Source organism: Ranitomeya variabilis, chromosome 8, assembly GCF_051348905.1.
Source record: "Ranitomeya variabilis isolate aRanVar5 chromosome 8, aRanVar5.hap1, whole genome shotgun sequence".
NCBI lineage: Eukaryota > Metazoa > Chordata > Amphibia > Anura > Dendrobatidae > Ranitomeya > Ranitomeya variabilis.
Window position 1 is genome coordinate 28,933,583 of NC_135239.1, and position 22,248 is coordinate 28,955,830.

The 22,248-nt window shown below is 43.1% G+C and overlaps 1 protein-coding gene across 1 annotated transcript; it reads left to right on the top strand.

The window, feature by feature from the left end:
- The first annotated feature begins 6,909 nt into the window (after positions 1-6,909).
- LOC143787801 (cytochrome P450 4B1-like) lies at positions 6,910-20,576 on the top strand. The gene is made up of 13 exons (XM_077276855.1): positions 6,910-7,165; positions 11,084-11,228; positions 11,734-11,778; positions 12,970-13,097; positions 13,216-13,340; positions 13,566-13,717; positions 14,211-14,317; positions 14,407-14,597; positions 16,083-16,216; positions 16,533-16,597; positions 16,717-16,799; positions 18,272-19,973; positions 20,197-20,576. The coding sequence occupies exons 1-12, from the start codon at positions 6,971-6,973 to the stop codon at positions 18,447-18,449; spliced, it is 1,548 nt and encodes a 515-aa protein (XP_077132970.1). The 5' UTR covers positions 6,910-6,970; the 3' UTR covers positions 18,450-19,973; positions 20,197-20,576.
- Positions 20,577-22,248: the final 1,672 nt, after the last annotated feature.

Here is a 22,248-nt window from a genome sequence, read left to right on the forward strand (position 1 = left end):
CAGGACTGCTGCCAAAGCCTTCCAGCAGTACTTTTGTAGGCCCCATGGCTACCCGGAGAAGGTACTGACCGATCAGGGACCAGCATTCGAAGCAGAAGTGTTCCAAGAGTTCTGCCAACTATACGGGTGTAAGAAGATCCGAACCACGCCGTACCATCCTCAAACCAATGGGATGTGCGAAAAGATGAACCAGGTGGTGATCGACTTATTGAAGACCTTGCCCGTAGAGGAACGGAACCTGTGGCCGACGAAGTTGCCTGATTTGGTGGATATCTACAATCACATCCCAGTAAATTCCACCAACTGTACTCCAGCGTACCTAATGAGGGGAAGGCCTAGCCAGTTACCCGTTGATCTGGACATGGGGGTCCTAGTCCCCGAAGATACCTCACCGGATGCAGATTGGGATGCAGAAAGGCAGCGAAGGTACCGCAAAGTACAGGAGTGCGTGGAAAGAAGTCTCGCCCAGGCTAGGCAAAAACAAGAAAGGGACTACAACCAGCACGCTCCTGCGATTCCCCTGTCACCTGGTGAGCAAGTACTTAAACGAAAGAGGAGACTACACAAGCTCGATGACCAATGGGAAGCGGAACCGTATACCATCCTGCCATCCGATTTTGACAACACGAAGGTCTGTCTCATCAGCAAGGACAGAGGGGAGACCTCGACAGCGGTATCCAGGGATCACCTTAAGGTCTGCCCCGATAAGTTGAGAGAGAGGGACACGGCCCCAGGAATCTCCCCGCCGGTGGAAAAGGAGAAGATGATCCATACCGTCCTTGGTGACTTTCCCCAGTCCTGGACTCAGATAAATCAGGCCATCGTGGTACCTGTTCTAACGTTTCAACAGCCGGACCCACCAGAAGCAATGGTGGTACCAGATCATCCGGCCCCGCAACCTCAACAAGCCCTACCTGAAGATGCCATGCCAACCGTTGAACCGGCAAATCCTCCCTCTGCTATCGGTGAATCTGCTGTACCCACTGTTGATAGCAGCAGCTCTGAGAACCCTAACCTGCCAGTGCTACCCCGACTCACTAGAAGTGTAGCTAGAAGACAGTGCACTACACCAGCGGTAGCAAGCATAGTGGGCCCTGTTAGGCCAATAGCAACCCCTGCGCTGCGAAGGTCCACACGCAGCACTCAAAATCAAACTCCCCTCCGCTACAGAACTTGGAGGTATTAATAAGGGCTGCTATCTAGTTGAAAATGTTTGTGTGCATATCTTTTGTTACAGGTTTTAAAATGGACAATAGAGTAATGGATGGTGAATTGCTCAAAAACTTTCAAAAGGGGGACCCCTTTGTTTACCCGGGGCCCCCGCTGTTTCAACCACTGAACTGAGAGTCATAAACTGTGCATGACCTAACTTTCGCAACGTTCAAGAGTCCTCACCTCCCATAAAGGGAAGCACTGTTATGTTTAATTGTTATGCTATTTCAAAATTTTGTGTGTTTTCTGTTAGCATGTATTGTTATTCTTGTTTTCCCAGTCCCGGAGTACTGGATTTAACCGGGGGGGGAGTGCAGCGCCCCAGAGTCCTGGTCGTTGCAGTACTGAAGCTCTGCCGCTAAGGGGGGCTAAGGTACGTCTGATTGCACTAAAGGAGTTTCTCTGACCAGGTAACACTCACATTACACTTCACACTCTGGCCACCAGGGGGGGGTGGTTCTATCTAGTAGGCCACTCCTCACACTCTGGTAAAACTGGGGGTTGGACAGGAAGACAGGGAGAGAAGTAACTGGGAAGAGCTAGTGAGAGGACCTGTCAGGGATGGGATCCTGGCAGACTCCTTAGAGCAGAACTAACCAGTGAACAACGGGAATACAGAAAAGAGGCATTAGGACCAGAAGGAGTCGTGCTGTTAGACCGAGGCAACATCCTTCTGAGGCGCAAACAGTCGGTGACCGGAACGCCGAGCAAGTAAGAGACTCTAAGTACTACTGCAAACCACGGCCGGACAGCCAATTATAGGTTGGCTGTCTCACACAAATCACCTAAGCAGACAACGGAGGCAGCTGTGGGAGAGGGGCGACTCTAGGGTCCCGGAAGAACTCCAGGCCTACCCCGTCATACGGGTGCGTCCTACCATATCATCTGGGGGACTGAGAGAACGAACATCAGAGACAGACAGAATCAGTTGTGAGGACTATCCCGGGAGCTCAGCAGGGAAGGACTACAACACTCAGCGCTAGAAGGTAGACACTGATTCCCACATGTAAAGAGAACTCCTGATGTGCCTTTGGACCGGCCGGTCTCTGACAGCCCTGTTGACAGCGCTCTGGACTGAGGACTCTGAAGCCTTCAGTAAAGAGGTAAAGAGACTGCAACCTGGTGTCCGTGTGATTTACTGCGACCGGCACTTCACCGCAATATCGCCACCATTTACCACCACCTTTCACTGGATGCCCCTCAGCAGGGTCACGGACCGGGTCTAGCCACCGTGACAACCCCAGAACAGAGACTCAGTGGCCCGGTACCGGGTACCCCTCGGCCCTGCGGCAGTGGGGGCGCTCCAAATGCGGTATTGCTCATCTCAGACCTTAGGTCTCTTCTCTATGCTCTCTGGGTCCTATCTCACCACTCAACAGAAAACGGTCTTTTTCCCTTCAGCTTAGCCCTTCCCACTCCGGGGTGGTCTCAAACAGTAACTCTTGCTACCCCTATTGTCAGCAACACACATTGTCGACATTACCAAACCAAGTTACAATTCACATTACACAGTACAATAACACTTGTATATTCAAGGGGGAATGTGGGCATTAGGCCCATCTCCTTACAAGCACAAAGTAGTGATTGTTCAAAACAAGCACATCTGCTGAGTGCACCCTTGGTTGTAGTGCACCATCCCACCTATTTGATTTTTCTCTTTTGGCAGAGATAGATGGGGAAAAAAAGTATCTGGAAAAAATGCAGTGAAATATTTGGCCACATCAAGGGTGTACAAAGTGCATGAGTCATGTTGAGCTCACTCCCTAAAACAATATCAACATTGATTCAACTGCGTTACACTGTCTACATACAGTTTATTGAAAAAAGAAATCAGTTGTCAACGCTTTCATCCATTTACAGGAGGCATAACAGAGGGACAGGACAATGCAAAGTTCTAGCAAAAGATGCTACAGAATTGTTATTCCATAGGGAATGCAAGTAATTACTAAACTTTTTCATATCAGGGGACCACGTAAACCCCATTTTAGATTATTTCCTTATTATTTGGAGATATTTCCCATCGCTGCAGCGAGGAACCTGCTGAGTCATTGGAGAGCAGAGTTCACGCTGTGAAGCTGTCCTGTGACAGGTGTGTTCCTGGGTGTGACAGTCACTGTGAAATCATTAGCAACATAGGAGGGTGGGAAATGCAAAAACACATGTCTGCCATAAAAAGAGGAGCAGTAGAGAAATAATACAAGCATGTGTACAATCCCCCATTATAAAATAAAGTGGAAAAACGTAGAGTAACATTAATAATTTATTATTAAAGGCGTTATCAACTACTAGGACAACCCCTTCTTAGACTAAATGTTTGGCTCTGATAAAATAATAAAGCCTTTACGTATCTCCCGCGCCGACTCCGTTCCAGCAGTATCGGCACTCGCGGTCCCGGGGCTGTGATGCGGCGGTATGACACGTGACACCCGGCATCCAATCAGCGCTGGCGTCACTGTCTCCACCTTTGGACAAACTGAATAAGAAGAGGAAGTCCGGGATCAGCTGCAGCCCTGACTTCCTCTTCACGTTCAGTTTGTATGAAAGCAGACACAGTGACGCCAGCGCTGATTGGGGGCCGGGCATCACAACACCGGATCACAGCCCCGACACTGCAGGAATGGAGCCGGCGCAGGAGGTGAGTATAGGCTTTATTATTTTATTGGAGATGAATATTTAGTTTAATAAGGGGTTGTCCTAGTAGTGGATAACCCCCTTTAATTCTAAAATGATTTTCTACTTTTATTGTCAGAATCATCTGAGGATAAAGGGCTTGTCTAATTTTGAAAAGTAAACTCTATGTTATTGCAGACTTGTGACGATGGCAAAACCGAGCAATTGTGTGACTGCAAAAACAGCTCTGGCAAAAATTAAGAGACCACTGCCAAATGTTCAGTTTGTCTGATTTTTCTCTTTATAGGTATATTTTGGAGTAAAATATAAATTCTTCTTTTATTCTATAAACTTCTGACAACATGTCCCTGAATTTCCAAGCAATAAATTTTGTATTTTTTTTCTGGCAAAGAAAAATGGTCAAAATTAAAAGAAACAACCCAGTGCTTTCAGACCTCAAATAATGCAAAGAAAACAAGTTCATAATCATTTAGAAACAACAATACTAATGTTTTAACTCAGGAAGAGTTCAGAAATCAATATTTTGTGGAATAACCATGATTTTAATCAGTCTTGGCATGCCTTCCACCAGTCTTTCACACTGCTTCTGGTGCACAAATGTAAGCAGTTCTTCTTTGTTTGATGGCTTGTGACTATGCATCATCCTCTTGATTACATTCCAGAGGTTTTCAATGGGGTTCAGGTCTGGAGACTGGGCTGCCCATGACAGGGTTTTGATGTGGCGGTCTCTTAATTTTTGGCAGAGCTGTATGTGATATACATACTTCTGACGACAGTCCGACTAGACGTGCGTGGCCTTGCTCAATAGAAGTGAATTGAGTGAGCTTAGGCAAATCTAGTCGAAATGTGGCAGGAAGTAGACACATCGTGTAGAGTGACTGCAGACTTTTGTGAAAAGTCTGGACAACGCCTTTAAACACTGCAGATTGCCCAAACAAAACCGTAGTGCCAGCAGAGAGTCCTGCATATCTTCTCATGATGAAGATTCCAGGTTTAGAAACTGGTTTGATCTGTAACTAAACATATTTTAAAATAACAGCGATGAAAAACAAGTTCATGTAAAAGTTTTTTTAAAAAACGAAAACAAAACGAAAAACTTTGTCTAAAAGAATGTATGTAAAACATCAGGTGATCTCTGCTGGCACTCATCGTGCACACAACGCTTACACCTGCAGTCTTATATACAAGGCGTCTCCAGCTGATTACCTGCCAGAGGTAAATACAGAGGATCAAATGACCTGAGCGTTTCACCTTTACCTTTCATTCAGTACAAAAGTCTGATGAAATAGATGTAGTTCCTGTAGCAACAGACGAACAATCCATTGTATCTTACTGTATATCGCGTGCTGAAATGTGAAACCTCTCACATGCTCAAGGCAACTGCATGAATGGCAAGTCCATCATATACTGCTTATATATACTGTACTTCATCTTGAAGAAGCTTATGAATCTGAGGGCCAATAAAGACTTCTTCCTTGGTCTTTGCTTCATGCAAACTTGGAAATTTATCAATGAGATACTTGAATGCTTTTGCATTTTTATCAATTACCTTTACAAAGTTCTTCATTAGGCCCAACTTGATATACAATGGTGGTAACAAAATGTTATGTTGGTCAAAAGGTGCTGGATGTTGGACATTTTTACTCTTTCCTGGCTGAAGTGAATGTCAGAGAGGCCAGTCTCTTTTATTGTAGAGATATTCTTTTGCTCAACTATCTCACTCACACAGAAGGCAGCAGTACTTTGTGTATCCACAAGTAAGAGGGCAACCACCTTTACGTCACCACAGAGGAACCACAAATGGAGTTCAATAGTTCAGGCACCTCAACATCTGTTTCATGTTGTCATCAGTTTCTTTCATGTGGACGGTACAACCAACTGGAATTGAAGGTAGCGCATTGCCATTCTACAGAAGATGGCTTTTAGGCTTGTTTTAGACAGATCGATGAAGAGCCTCCATTCCTCTGGATTATGACTTATCTTCAGAGCTTCCATTAAACTGTTGATGTTGTTGCATTTCACAAGATCGCCCTCCATGAAGAAGTATTGGACAAGATCTTTATCGCTGTAGCGGGACCAAGAAATCCGAGCATCTCCCGCTAGTAGATTCCACTGCTCTAAGGGCTCAGCGTTACTCTTGGGCAGATCCAAATCTCTAACAAGATCATTAAGTTCACTTTGTGTTATAAGGTGTGATTCAGTTGAGGTTGCTGACACAAAGTCTGGGTCGTGAGAGGAAGATGCTTCATGACACCAAACGCCTTCTTTTTTCTCACTTGACTTGACCGAAAATGTTTCTGGTGCTTGTGGAGCCGGCGGTTCTTCTGTATTTGGTACTGTGTGTATTGCAGATGAAAGTTTGGATACTGTAAAGTCCACTTCTTCCATGAAACTCCTTTCCTAATGGCGGGCGCCATGCAGAAATAGCAATTGGTAGTGTGATCGGTTGGCTCTCTCCAGATCATTGACCATAGATTGCCTCTTCCCATGCAACCACTGGGTGAGATGTGATACTCCTCTATTGCAGCATATGCGTGGAACCCAACCCTTGTCCTGATCTCCTGTTCTGCAGGTTGTAGGCTTTCCTTATCACTGTAGGTTTGGGGGTTGGAATTTTATGATTGATCGCTCTAAGGTGATAGAACGCTGAAGGCTCAATAGACTAGATGTTGTAATAGACTAGCTACTAACAATGCAGGATGAAATAATAAAGATGCATTTTTTCTATAAGCCTGCATGAAAGGTGTTATAAGTAATTACAGCCTCCTCTGGATCTTGAAAATTAGAGCCAAGCAGCAAATTTAAGCATCATGTTCGTTTTCAGCACCACAAAATTAGTTAAGTTCAACTGTTTTAGTCTTTGAACCAATTTTGTTGTAGAACAGTTTCATCAGCCAGATCATTAGGATTATGGGACATGATGACACTAGGACTGTGGTTTATAATTTCACTGCACAATCCAGTTTTCTAATCATTGGCGTGTCTGTGTGTATGAGCCGGTGCACACACCTTCCTCCAGCATTAGTCACCTCCTCTATTCATTGACCTTTGGATATGTGAGACTGTAGCTCCTCCTGACACTAATATATAAAGTCCTTTTACACATAACACAGAGTAAAATCCAGACATGTCTTCTTCTTCCACGCTGCCAGGCCTCTCCTCCCTGAGCCTCGCTGAGCTCCTGCACTGGGCAGCCTACCTGTGTGTCCTGTACCTGGTCTACAAGGTCTCCATTCTATTCCTGAGACAGAAGAAGCTCGAGCGGGTGTTCAGTAATTTCCCGGGTCCTAAACGTCACTGGCTGTATGGTAATGCTCACGTAGTAAGTGCGCTACATATAGTGTTTGCTATAGTGTACGTTTTCTGGTTCTGCATTTTAGGCAAAACACAAGAATATGCTTCACTATTTAAAGATGAAATGTCAAAAAGTCAAAAATAACCCGGTTTTGATTTTAGTTTAACTCCCTCTGCTCCCCCTTAGTATTCCATGTTTTTGTTGTTTTTTAATTACCGTAAATACGCCATAGGGTTTAAGAGGCATTAGCATTTTTATTTAGCATGCTCAATATTCTGATTTTTATGTTACCGTATTTATCAAGGGGGCATTGCTCACAGGATTCTCTGTCTTTATGCTGCTCTGCATAATTATTCTGTGAGCAATGCCCCCTTGATAACAAATAATTAGCATCAAATAAAAAACCCATATCACTGGAACAGTACGGCGGATTTAAAAACAAAAAAAAATAACAAAGTAAAGAAAAAAATTGAATATTCAGGATAGTGGCAGGAATAAAACATGTGCAAAAACTGGTAACGTTTGAGCCTGTTGCAGGTCCTCTTTAATTGATTGTGCCGAACTAATAATGGGTGCACTGACAAGCAATCCCCACAGTTCTTACTGGTGATTGATGGCTGCCAACCTTGTACTGCTGTAAAGGAGTGGAAGATCACCGACACCCCATCCCATTCACACAATTTGTGCTTTATGAATACAAGACAATGATAAGAAGAAAGTAGCCACTGTATAGTGCATTCTTGATTCCTTAGGGCCTGTTAGTTGTTGCTATGCTTTTGTCTTACAGGTCCTTGATTGCCGAGGTTGGCAATGAAGGGAAAGGGGGTTGTAAAGGATTAGGCTAGGTTCACATTGCGTTAGGGCAATCCGTTTAGCGCTAGCGCTAGCGGATTGCGCTAACGCAATGTTTATTTAGGGGCCGTGTTTTAGGGGTCGCGTTAACGTCCCCACTCTCGCAGATCCCCGATCTGCGAGAGCGGGGAACGGACCTCGGGCGCGCCGCGGACGCTGCAAGCAGCGTCCGAGGCGCGTCACAGAAGAACGGCACATCACTAGCGCGAGCCGAAAAAGGCACGCGCTAGTGATGCGCTGCAGGAGAAATTGACATTGCTGTCAATGGGCACGCTAACGGCCCCGTTGCACGGCGTTAATTGCGACATTTTCGCCGTGCAACGCTGTCCGTTAGCGTGCACACATTAACGCAATGTGAACCCAGCCTTAGGATATCATTAGTACCACTAAAAACTCTGAAGCAGTTATATGATATTGCGCTGTCTATTATATCTGTTGTACATGTTAGACTGTGTGTGGATCAAGACGGAGAACAGAGGTAGCAAGCAACTAAAATTTAAAAGTAGCAGTTTGGATCGCAGATTTGGCAGAAACTTTGATGCCCAAGGAAGCGGAGCAGAGGGGAAAGAGAGCATGGAGCTAGGAGTCCAAGGTGGGTTTGTGGGGACTGGGGAGTGGGGACCCTAAAACAGCAAAGGAGAAGATAGGGACAGAGGCAAGGTGTAAGCTGGTCATGGCAAAGCTTGGTTTTCCAGGTCAGGACACAGATACTGTGCTGAAAAGGTGTGAATGTAGAAGGAAAGATAACTTGAAATATACAGTAGAGAGACCAATCCTCACAGGTATTGTACAACCACACGTGGCCGCAATGCCTGAACCTCTATTAATGACAGAAGTTATGTCATGTAAATACTCTCTTCAGTATATATTATTCATCAGTTTCACCAGTAAACTAAAGTTTATTTTTGCACACTGGAGTCATTCCTTCCTTGACCAAGATGTGGGTTCCGGAAGCGTAAGTGCACTAATGACATGCGGCCACCAAGGGAAATGTCTAAAAATGATAGTAACACACACCCTGAGGAACTAATTTCTCTGAAGTTTGAGTCACTATAATAGACCTTAGCCCTTGTGACCCTTACATCGTGATGGTTCTCATTCCCTAAAAGGCTGCCATATTAAGGGATACTTACAAAGTTTCCCAGAAAAAAGAAGAACTCCTGAAATCTTGAAAAAGTGAGTACATTTTTCTGTCATTTCCAAAACACCCCCAAATTATTGGTTCTAGAAGCATTCTTGTGCCACGGAGTCTTGCGGGGAAGAGGATCCAGGCATAGAGAGACATATTGGGGTGTTTTCTTGAAAACTGGACATTGCTACAGCCATAAAGCTATCTGTTATTACGGCAAAATCAAGCAGTGCCCCTTGAGTTTTTCCTTCGAAGCCTGGAACATAAACTTGGAATTTTAGGATTGGCCAGAGTAAGATGGCTATCTCCATACCACATTTCTCAGCTGTGTAGACATATCTGGTAGGACCATGCAATTACCCACTTTCTGGGTGTGTACATAAACAGGAGGTCAGGTCACACAACTGGAGAAATTCGGCTCTTATAATTTATGCCATAAACGAGCTGCTTATTATGTACTAGATGGTGGCCTGATTCTAACGCATCGAGTATTCTAGAATATGCATGTCCACGTAGTATATTGCCCATTTACGTAGTATATTGCCCAGTCACGTAGTATATTGCCCAGCGACGTAGTACATTGCCCTGCCACGTAGTGTATTGCCCAGCTACATAGTATACAGCACAGCGACGTAGGATATTGCGCAGCTACGTAGTATATTGCACAGAGCCACATAGTATATTGCACAGCTTTGTAGTATATTGCCCAGCCACATAGTATATTGCCCAGCCTTGTAGTATACAGCAGAGCCACGTAGGATATTGCCCAGTGACGTAGTATATTACCGAGGCACGTATGTCACAGGGCCAAAAAATAAAAAATAAACATACTCACCTAACGATCCGAGGGCCCCTTGTAGTGTATCATACTCACCATTCTTGTCGCTGCTCCTCCGCGTCCCGCCTCTCCTCTTCCTGGGATCCTGTGCAGATGGTAGTGCTCGGCTTCAGGAAAATGGCCGCGGGATGCGGGAGGCGGCCATTTTCCTGAAGCCGAGTTCCATTGCAAGTGCCAGGGCTGGTGGGAGCAGGACCTATGAAGACGTCGCAGTCACATGACCGTGACGTCAAGGCAGGTCCTTGCCGCACACCAGCCCTGGGACGGGACCTCACCGCAAGCTGACGCTTGTAATGGAGCGGTCCGGGGAGCGTGGCGAGGAGCGAGAAAGGCGGCGGAGGGTGAGTATAGCAGGTTTTTTTTTTTTATTTATTATTTTTAACATTACATTTTGTACTATTGATGCCGCATAGGCAGCGTCAATAGTACAAAGTTGGGGATACACAGGGTTAATAGCAGCGGTAACGGAGTGCGTTACCCATGGCATAATGCGGTCCGTTACCGCCGGCATTAACCCTGTGTGAGCGGTGTATGCGGGCGCTGGGCAGTGAGTGCGGGAAGTAAGCGGCCATTTTTTTCTGGACTGTGCGCGTCGCTGATTGGTCGCGGCAGCCATGACAGGCAGCTGCCGAGACCAATCAGCGAACGAATAACCGTGACAGAAAGACGGAAGTACCCTTAGGCAATTATATAGTAGATAATTTAGAAAGACAAGAAGGAGAGAAGCAGACTGTGATCAAACTCCAAAGGAATTTATGCCCGATATCCCAGTGTTACTTCAGTTTCATCTGAGGTCGAGGTTACAGAGGTCTCATCCTGCTGATAATGTAGCGAGTATATGAAGAGAACATGAACGCAGAACCAAGTGCTGTCTGCTCATCACAACCCACTGTATAAGCCTGCAGCTCTTGCTACTACACCAATAGAATTCCCAACCCGTGTAACCTGAACTATGAAAATTGACCTTCAAAGAGTCTCATTTATAGTCACAAACAACAAAACTATAATTACTGCAAAAAAACTGGACCCCTGTGTGGCCGCACAGGTTGCACCTGATGGACCGTCTTCTCTTCACAATGGTGGGATCATCAAAGGTTATAGCTGAAATATTTCTTCTTCTTAACAGTTCAAACAAGATGGGACAGACTTGGACATTGTGAATGGCTATGCAAAACAATTTGACTGTGCTTTTCCCATGTGGCTTGGAAATTTTTTTGCCTCCCTCATTGTCTATCATCCAGACTACGTGAAAGCTATTTTATCCAGGCAAGGTGAGGCAGAAATGTTCATTTTTTAATATTTGCATTTTACTCATTATTTTATCATATTCCTTTTTGTATGTTATTTGGATTGGTTTATTATACTTTCTATGATGTTTTCTTTTTTTTTCATTAATCAACACTACAAGTGAAGATAAAAAAAACCTTTGCAATATATCTTACTATAAAAATATATTTCCCAATGTATCAGTCACGGATCAATGCCTTTTGAAAACTGCTCAAATCTGTCTACAAATCTGTCTTCAATGAAGGATAAAATAACACCAGCCACTTAAAGTCTTTAGAGAGACAAGCACAAAAACTGTTATTCTTCGCGTACTCTCACATGACAGCTTTTTCTGAAAGTGCAATTAAACTTTTTTGTGACTTTTTCTCACTAGCGTGCTCTGTGTAATTCGAGTTAAACCATACTTCCCCTTTTTATGCTCATCAGAGTTGTAAGCCGTGTCACGTTTAGTGATTATATATACTAAATACATACATCATTTCTCCATAGATCCAAAGGACAACTTTGCATATTACTTCATAACCCCATGGATCGGTATGTAACAAGAATTTTCAAACTGTATAATATAGAAGCAGAAATCCAAAATTCCAAAATACCACAATTTGGAGGATAAAAAACTGACTAACAATGTGCTGAGCTCAGCAGGTTGCTTTATTATTATTATTTATTGTTATAGCGCCATTTATTCCATGGCGCTTTACATGTGAGGAGGGGTATACATAATAAAAACAAGTACAATAATCTTAAACAATACAAGTCGCAACTGGTACAGGAGGAGAGAGGACCCTGCCCGCGAGGGCTCAATCTACAAGGGATGGGTGAGAATACAGTAGGTGAGGGTAGAGCTGGTCATGCAGCAGTTTGGTCGATCGGTGGTTACTGCAGGTTGTAGGCTTGTCGGAAGAGGTGGGTCTTCAGGTTCTTTTTGAAGGTTTCGATGGTGGGCGAGAGTCTGATGTGTTGTGGTAGAGGGTTCCAGAGTAGGGGTGATGCGCGAGAGAAATCTTGTATGCGATTGTGTGAAGAGGAGATAAGAGGGGAGTAGAGAAGGAGATCTTGTGAGGATCGGAGGTTGCGTGTAGGAAAGTATCGGGACACGAGGTCACAGATGTACGGAGGAGACAGGTTGTGGATGGCTTTGTATGTCATGGTTAGGGTTTTGTACTGGAGTCTACTTTACTCTGTATATGCAAAATTCTCATATTTTAAAGGGGTCCTTTTCCATTCCTTGGTTGAACTTTTCAACTGTATTAACGATGTAACTATAGTCTCATAAGAAAAGTCAGCAGTTATTCTACGTGACTGCAGACTGCCAAATGGTGATGCATACACTGTAAGTGCCGCTTGTTCTCCTGAATAGTTTATCTTTAGTTCCTGTGTCTCTCCTTTCCTGAGATACAGCAACCTCTTCTGAGCATGGTCTTCAAGAAGACTCCAACTGAGAAGAGTTGATGATCACAATCCACATTGCTAAAAAAAAACTAGATTTACATATAGAGAAAAGGTGGCTATGTTTCAAGAGTGGAGAGGATCAGGAACCAAAGAAAAAACGTCAGGTTCAGGAGAACCCTGGCAAGTGACGGGTCCTCTTTTATTTATACACTTCAGATCTACCTAAGTCGTTGCAATTATACTTCATGGTGTTTGCTCCAGTAACAGTAAGACCTTCTGTAGTCGATATACAGTTCCCTACTTTTACCTGTCTTTTGCCTTCCTATAATTCAGGGAAAGGTTTGCTGGTGCTGTCGGGGCAGAAATGGTTCCAGCACCGTAAACTGTTGACACCGGGATTCCATTATGATGTCCTGAAGCCGTATGTCAAAGTGACATCAGACAGTGTTAATGTCATGCTGGTAAGGAGAAGTTTCCTGGTTTAGAAACCTTCTCAGTCGTTCAAAAATCCTTCTGGTGTAAAACAGCCGACCTATTTTCTGATTGCAATGACTCGAGTTAATGCTCAACCTTTTTTAGGACAAATGGGAGAAACTGGCTCCAAATAACAAGCCAGTGGAGCTTTTCCATCATGTCAGTCTCATGACCTTGGACTCCATCATGAAATGCGCCTTCAGTTACGAGAGCAACTGCCAGAACACCAGGTTGGTTGTTTGCAACAATTTATGTCTAAAACTACTCAGATTATACCAAAGATGGAAAAACATATCATATAGCTGCAATGGAGTCATTGGTGAGATGGTTCCCAGCCCTAGTTGGTTCTTTTCCATATGCAATTTGTTGACAAAAACCTGCACATGACTTCCTTCTTCAGAGGACTGGACAAGCCTCTGTACAACACGATTGATTGCTTTCTTCTTTAATTGCAGTGAAAATGACTATATCAACGCTGTGTATGAGCTCTCCTACCTGGTGGAGCGCAGAGCCCGCATCTTTCCATATCATAATGACTTTATTTTCTACATGAGCCCCCATGGATTCCGCTTCCGGAGAGCAGTGAAAACAGCACATGAACACACAGGTCAGAAGAGATCATAAATTATTCACAAGTTTTTTTCAATGTTATATTAAAGTTTGTACATTCTATATTCCAATGTTAGATTTTTTTTATATACTAGTCATAATCCAATGGATGAGATGATCATTGAGATCTTTTACATATACCTACCAGTGCCAATTTTGATACCAAGTCTCGTTTAGGAGTTCACAACCGTTGGCTAGAGCCATACCCTTCCTAAATCCACATCCCTCCATGTCCAATCCCCACCTCTCCAAGTTCTCCATTTCCTGCCTCCATGAGTAAAAATACCTCCCAGATAAGCTGGTTTCTTGGGGGTTTGAGGCAAGTTTGACAAAGTGCAGGAGACTCGTTGACACATTCAGAAGCCCAACCCTTATTTCAGGATTCTCCATGACATTTCAGGAGAGTTGGCAAATATTCCATAGAGGCGGACTGTGCAACTAGTTTGATGTCCATTATGACAGCAATAATTTGCTTTCTCTCGTTATTACAGAGAGAGTCATCAAATTGAGGAAAGCATCACTAAAACAAGAGAGAGAGGTTGAGAAGATCAAGCAGAAGAGACATTTGGATTTTCTGGACATTCTCTTATGTGCCAAGGTACTAAAATGCTCAACGTATAAGTTACCATATATCTTGAGGGAGAGGCTACCTTTCCTGTAAAAGAGATGTTTGTCTGTATTTATCAGGATGAAAATGGTCAGGGTCTATCTGATGAAGATCTGCGGGCCGAGGTGGACACATTCATGTTTGAAGGACATGATACAACGGCCAGTGGCGTCTCCTGGACATTATACTGTATGGCTAAATACCCCAAGCACCAGGAAAAATGCCGGGAGGAGATCAGAGAGGTCCTGGGAGATCGGACTACAGTGGAGTGGTAACATCCTGATATATAATGCCATATATTGTTTTTTATATTGTAATTCAACCCCAGAAGATTGCTGAACCACTGTGCCACTATACATGTTATAAGGGGTATGTGCAGCGCCCCAGAGTCCTGGTCGTTGCAGTACTGTGGCTCCGCCACTATGGGGAGCTATGGTACGTCTGATTGCACTAAAGGAGTTTCTCTGACCAGGTAACACCTCACTACACTTCACACTCCGGCCACCAGGGGGGGTGGTCCTATCTAGTAGGCCACTCCTCACACTCTGGTAAAACTGGGGGTTGGACAGGAAGACGGAGAGAAGTAACTGGGAAGAGCTAGTGAGAGGACCTGTCAGGGATGGGATCCTGGCAGACTCCTAAGAGCAGAACTAACCAGTGCACAACGGGAATACAGTAAAGAGGAATTGGGACCAGAAGGAGTCGTGCTGTTAGACTGAGGCAACATCCTTCTGAGGCGCAAACAGTCGGTGGCCGGAACGCCGAGCAAGTAAGAGACTCTAAGTACACTGCAAACCACGGCCGGACAGCCAATTATAGGTTGGCTGTCTCACTTAACACCTAAGCAGACAACGGAGGCAGCTGTGGGAGAGGGGCGACTCTAGGGTCCCGGAAGAACTCCAGGCCTACCCCGTCATACGGGTGCGTCCTACCATATCATCTGGAGGACGGAGAGAATGAACCATCAGAGACAGACAGAAACAGTTGTGAGGACTATCCCGGGAGCTCAGCAGGGAAGAACTACAACACCCAGCGCTAGAAGGTAGACACTGATTCCCACCTGTAAAGAGAACTCCTGATGTGCCTTTGGACCGGCCGGTCTCTGACAGCCCTGTTAACAGCGCTCTGGACTGAGGACTCTAAAACCTTCAGCAAAGAGGTAAAGAGACTGCAACCTGGTGTCCTCGTTATTTACCGCGACCTGCACCCCACAACTCCACCACCATCATCACTCATTGCACCGGACGTCCCCCACTGACTGGCAGGGCCACGGACCGGGTCTAGCCACCGTGACAACCCCAGAGCAGAGACTCAGAGGCCCGGTACCGGGTACCCCTCGGCCCAGCGGCGGTGTGGGGGCGCTCCATATGTCTGTCAAATATTGTCAATATAGGAAAATGTGACCCAAGTGATGACCAAATAAATATTTTAAGTGATCGTAGTGATTGTAGTTCCTACATTTCTATACAACTGCTAATGCTGATTTTAGAGCCCACTATAACTCCACAATGCCCACATTGCACAGTATTAGCTGTATAGGGAAAATTATAGGGAATTTTATAATAAAGATAATTACAAAAGTCATTGAGGTAAAAGATAGATATTTATAAAGGACATTATAGGTATTGGACCACCTCCTTAAAAAGCAGTTGTAGAAAATTTTCATGCTCCTCATGGGCGGCGCCCTTTTTTACATAATTAATAGAATGGATGTTGTACTATTATTAATTTTATTATTACTGTTTTGCATTGCCAGGGAAGACTTAAGCAAGCTGCCATACACCACAATGTGTATAAAGGAAAGTATGCGTCTCTACCCTCCTGTACCGGGAGTAGCTCGTGAGCTGAAAGAACCAATCACATTCTTTGATGGGCGGAGTCTACCAAAAGGTCAAACACAAAAATTCAAACTGATAAAAACATAATAAAAATAGAAATAAAACTGAATCGTGCCCTTCAATATGGAAGTTACAGCAGCAAGCTTTCGACTTTGCCAGATCTTTTGATAATATGTACATATAGGAACTGTAACATATATACTGTATATGAACAATTTGTTTTAGAATTTACATAATTTGATCATTTTAAAAAATAGCAAGTTTGTCGTTAAAATTGAAGAAATTGCTTTTTTTTTCTGTAGGATGTTTTATTGTAATATCTTCTAGAAATATATTATGAATTCTTCCTTTATCTTTTGATGTGACAGGCACCGTTGTATTTCTGAGTGTGTATTGCATGAACAGATCTCCAAGTATGTGGGAAAACCCTGAGGTACGTGGTTGCTACAGATAGATAGATAACATTACTTTTGTATTATTATTATTATTATTATTGTTATAAAGCAATTGTTTTTAGAACTTGGGTTTTGAGTCATCTTTTTTATGATTTAGGATTTTGATCCTCTGAGGTTTTCACCCGAGAATTCATCAAAGAGACATTCACATGCGTATGTTCCATTCTCAGCTGGAGCAAGGTAAGACATCTCAAAGTTGTATAAATGACCCGATAACTTGGCATGGATCAGTGGCTCACTTATTGGTCAAATAGGAAGGCATTTACTCAATATGAGGCACAGAGCATAGCAGTCACTTGTTGGAGTTGAGTCGCAGAGCTTGGCAGTTAAACATCAAGGTTGAGGCACAGAGTTTGGTGGTTACACAACTGAGTTGAAGCACAGAGTTTGGTGGTTACACAACTGAGTTGAAGCACAGAGCTTGGTGGTTAACTGTCTAAGTTGAGGTACAGAGCTTAGCAGTTACACATCAAAGATGAGGCACATAACTTGGTAGTTACACATCATAGTTGAGGCACAGAGCTTGGTGGTTACACATCAGAGTTGAGGCACAGAGTTTGATGGTTACAAATCTAAGTTGAGCCACAGATCTTGGCGCTTACACGCCAAAGTAGAGGCATAGATTTTGGAGGTTAAATGTCTGAGTTAAGGCACAGAGCTTAGCAGCTTGGTGGTTACACATCAGAGTGGAGGCCAAGAGCTTAGTGGTTTCAAATCATGGTTGAGGCACAGAACTTGGCCGTTACAATCTGAGGTTACCAGCAGTAGCCAGAACTGTTTCTTAACACTGTTAGTAATGTAACGCACATCATACAGTTGCGGGACTTGGAACGCCGTCTTAACCAATCTCTACTGTAAGCCATTTAAATCATGGCAATTCAGTTTGTACACACTCACAATACAAACTAAAAGCTGAAAGTGGTCTGCCAGTACTTGAAATTACCATGGCCACTTCTTTTTATGATAAAAAGAACTCAGCTCTCTTTTTCAAATTGCAAAAAAAGTGAACATGAGCTATCAAGAATGCAAAAGAGAAGAGCACGGAGCAGTAGTATGACTGCTCTGGTCAGGGTGGCTATGATGAATAATTTGCATGACGGTTTAAGAGGTAGAACCCTACGTGTGCATCGTGCATTGGGATTGATGTTCCCTTTTCTACTTCTACACATGGAGCATCCACTCCAGTAAGACCAGCACTCCAGAGTAGTCTCAGCCGGCCCATCTCCAATCATGGATTCCCATAACTTTCTCTCCGATGCACCTTGGTTTGACATTCTGACCATTCAGTCTCAGAAAGAGAGGAGGGGAGAGGCTCCTGCTGCAGCCAGTTGTATTAAAACCAAACTTAGGACCCTAAAAAGAAGGAGTGAGAGATAATGGCTGAGTTCTTGATACATTTTAATTTTATTATAAGACAAAATAAGAACAAATGAGAGGAGGATCCTAAAAGTGCGTGCATGATTGGTTTGAATTATTTTAATATTGCTGTTTTGTTTTTTTTAAGCTGGCGGGTAGTTACCTCTTTTCCTTTAAAATAAGTATTTTAGCGGTGGGACTTTTTCTTTTTTGTTGCAACCAACGTTCTTTTTTTCATTATTTTTATCCATAACTTCTCAAATAAGACCTATAACCTTCATTTTCTCTCCCCCTAGAAATTGTATCGGACAGAACTTCGCTATGAATGAGATGAAAGTCGCCATCGCGCTGACGTTACCGCGTTTTGAACTGAGCATAGATCCCAAGAATGAGCCAAAGTTGATCCCTCGGATCATCTTGCGCTCTGTGAACGGCATTCACTTGAACCTGAAGAAGATAAAAAAAGCTTCATAAAATCTGAAGACTGTAACTTCCGTGATTCAGTGGTGCCTTTGTTGTTTATATTGTATTGCTCCATACTACAATGTTCAAGCTGATGAAATCCTGTAACATCCACTGTTTAGACTTCCCAGTGCAACAACTTGAAAAACAATTCCATAATATACTGTTCTTATATGAAAAACTCCAAAATATGAACTGTAAATTTCCTGCCATTACTCATCAGACTCATCAAATGATTGGAACAAGATGGCACTGGGTGGTAGCAATGATCACAATTTAAGGTGGTGGTTCACAAACTTTTTGTTCTTTTCCATAAATCAATCAAACAAGAATAATTTAAATCGCTCAACACAACTATTACAATAAGTTGTTTCTCCAAATTCACTACAAAATGACACATTTAGTGAACATTTTAGTCTCAGAATTATTCACCCTCTGTTTTTGAAGAATGACTTGTGTGCTTTGAGCCACTGTCACATTGCGTGACCCACGTTTTCTTGAGATTAAGCTCGCGGACAGATGTCCTGACATTTCCCTTTATACTTTTCTATTAAAAGTCAGAATTCATTGTCTCATCTTGACCCAGATGCAGCAAAACAGGCCCAAACCATGCTGCGGCCACCACTGTGTTTCACAGATGGTATGTTATTCTTTCTCCAAACATACCATTTCTTATTTAAGCCAAAAAGCTCAGTGTTGCCTTATATGTTCACAAACCTTTGCGCTAATAGCCATCTGATTTGTCCAGGTGATTGCTAGCAAACTGCAGGCGGGCTGCAGTGTTCTTTTTGGCTTTCTTCTTTCAATCCTACAATGCACAACATTGTTGTTCAATGTCCTCTGATGGAGGAGTCAAGAACATTAACATTAACTAATGTGAGAGAGGCCTTTGGTTGCTTAAAGGTTACCTTGGGTTCCTTTATATCCTCAGAGACTGTTATATGCATTGTTCTTTGAGTGATCTTTACTCCTTTGAAAGGTAATAACAGTAATAAATTTCTCCCATTTGTCAACAATCTGACTGTGGATTGGTTAAGATAAAACTCTTTAAACATGGTTTTATAACCTTTTCCAGCCTGATGAACTGATCAACAACTTTTCTTCTGAGGTCCTCAAAAATCTTCTTTGTCCATGCCATGATACATATCCAGAAACAAGTTGTGAAGAACAGACTTCGATAGAGCTCTGTTCTTTAAATAAAACATGTCACCCACTCACACCTGATTGTTATCCCATTGATTGAAAACACCAAACTCTATTTTCACCTTGAAATTATCTACCATTCCTAAAGTTTCACAGACTTTTTCCATTCACAGACATATAATATTGGATTATTTTCCTCATTTAAAAAATGTCAAAGCCTAATATTTTTGACTTGTTTCTTTTGTTTGGTACTCTTTGTCTTATAGGACTTCTGTGAAAAGCTGATGTAGTTTTAGGTCAAATTTATGCAGAAATATGAACATTTTTGAAGGGTTCACTAATAGTGATGAGCGAATATACTCATTACTCGAGATTGCTCGAGCATGCTCGGGGGTCCTCCAAGTATTTTTTAGTGCTTGGAGATTTTGTTTTTCTTGCCACAGCTGAATGATTTACATCTGTTAGCCAGCATTAGTTCATGTGGGGATTCCCTAGCAACCAGGCAACCCCCACATGTACTTATGCTGGCTAACAGATGTAAATCATTCAGCTGCGGCAAGAAAAACTAAATCTCCGAGCACTAAAAAATACTCAGAGGACCCCCGAGCGTGCTCAGGAAATCTCGAGTAACGAGTATATTCGCTCATTCACTAACTTTAAAGCACCACTCTACATCTTTGGATATATTGTACTTCTTTTACTATTTGCTATGTTTTTATATTCTCTTCCAAATAGTTTTCAATATAATTTTGGTGAACTGTATTATTTAATTTAGCCATTGTGTGAAAATTCATTTATCACGAACCCTTGAATCCATTTTAAAACAGCTTAATTCTTCGAATTTTCTTGTGATTTAAGTCAGTATAGGCGAACTTATAGAAAATTGTTGGGATTTAAAGAAGGCGGTTGCAGAACACAAACCCAAGAATTTTGGTGACCTGGAGGCTAGTTCATGAATGTTGTCAATCCATGCCAAAATAAAATGCTTCACATGAACTGTTTTGTGTTGATTTTAGAAAAAAATACAGTAGCTATGTTAACTTATTTGTAGAGGTTTTCCAGACACATTATTAAAACATTCTAAACCCTATGAGAAATAAAGAAAATTCCACCGATATGGTCCTTTCAAAGCACAGAGTAGAGAGATTTCTTGTCTGTGCTTTGAACAGAAAGTAGCCTGTTAATCAAGCACAGCCCTTCATTGTGGTGGGATTCAACCAACAGCTGTCAAGCAGAGCGCTCTGGATGGTGATATAATTGGGATGTGGTCTGTGATTCTCTGCCTTAAAGGGAACCTGTCACCCTCAAAATCGAAGATGAGCTAAGCCCTCCGGCATCAGGGGCTTATCTACAGCATTCTGTAATGCTGTAGATAAGCCCCCGATATATCCTGAAAGATGAGAAAAAGAGGTTAGATGATACTTACCCAGGGGCGGTCCGGTCCGATGGGCATCGCGGTCTGGTCTGGGGCCTCCCATCTTCTTACGATGATGTCCTCTTCTTGTCTTCCTGCCGTGGCTCCAACGCAGGCGTACTTTGTCTGCCCTGTTGAGGGCAGAGCAAAGTACTGCAGTGCGCAGTTGATGGGAAAGGTCAGAGAGGCCCAGCGCCTGCGCACTGCAGTACTTTTCTCTGCCCTCAACAGGGAAGACAAAGTACGCCTGCGCCGGAGCCGCAGCATGAAGACAAGAAGAGGACGTCATCCTATGAAGATGGGAGACCGAGATGCCCATAGGACTGGACTGCCCCCACCCAGGTGAGTATAATCTAACCTCTTTTTCTCATCTTTCAGGATACATCGGGGGCTTATCTACAGCATTACAGAATGCTGTAGATAAGCCCCTGATGCTGGTGGGCTTAGCTCATCTTCGATTTTGGGGGTGACAGGTTCCCTTTAACCCTTCATGACCCAGCCTATTTTGACCTTAATGACCTGGCCGTTTTTTGCAATTCTGACCAGTGTCCCTTTATGAGGTAATAACTCCGGAACGCTTCAACGGATCCTAGCGGTTCTGAGATTGTTTTTTCGTGACATATTGGGCTTCATGTTAGTGGTAAATTTAGGCCGATAATTTCTGCGTTTATTTGTGAAAAAAACGGAAATTTGGCGAAAATTTTGCAATTTTCACATTTTGAATTTTTATTCTGTTAAACCAGAGAGTTATGTAACACAAAATAGTTAATAAATAACATTTCCCACATGTCTACTTTACATCAGCACAATTTTGGAAACAAAATTTTTTTTTGCTAGGAAGTTATAAGGGTTAAAATTTGACCAGTGATTTCTCATTTTTACAACAAAATTTACAAAACCATTTTTTTTAGGGACCACCTCACATTTGAAGTCAGTTTGAGGGTTCTATATGGCTGAAAATACCCAAAAGTGACACCATTCTAAAAACTGCACCCCTCAAGGTGCTCAAAACCACATTCAAGAAGTTTATTAACCCTTCAGGTGTTTCACAGCAGCAGAAGCAACATGGAAGGAAAAAGTGAACATTTAACTTTTTAGTCACAAAAATGATCTTTTAGCAACAATTTTTTTATTTTCCCAAGGGTAAAAGGGGAAACTGGACCACAAAAGTTGTTGTCCAATTTGTCCTGAGTACGCTGATACCTCATATGTGGGGGTAAACCACTGTTTGGCGGCACGGCAGGGCTCGGAAGC

Bases quoted from the DNA above. Each gene is read 5' to 3' on its own strand.
- LOC143787801 (XM_077276855.1), top strand. From the start codon at position 6,971: ATGTCTTCTTCTTCCACGCTGCCAGGCCTCTCCTCCCTGAGCCTCGCT. The intron at 13,098-13,215 runs GTAAGGAGAAGT...AACCTTTTTTAG, and splicing joins ACAGTGTTAATGTCATGCTG to GACAAATGGGAGAAACTGGC. The intron at 16,598-16,716 runs GTACGTGGTTGC...TTTATGATTTAG, and splicing joins GTATGTGGGAAAACCCTGAG to GATTTTGATCCTCTGAGGTT.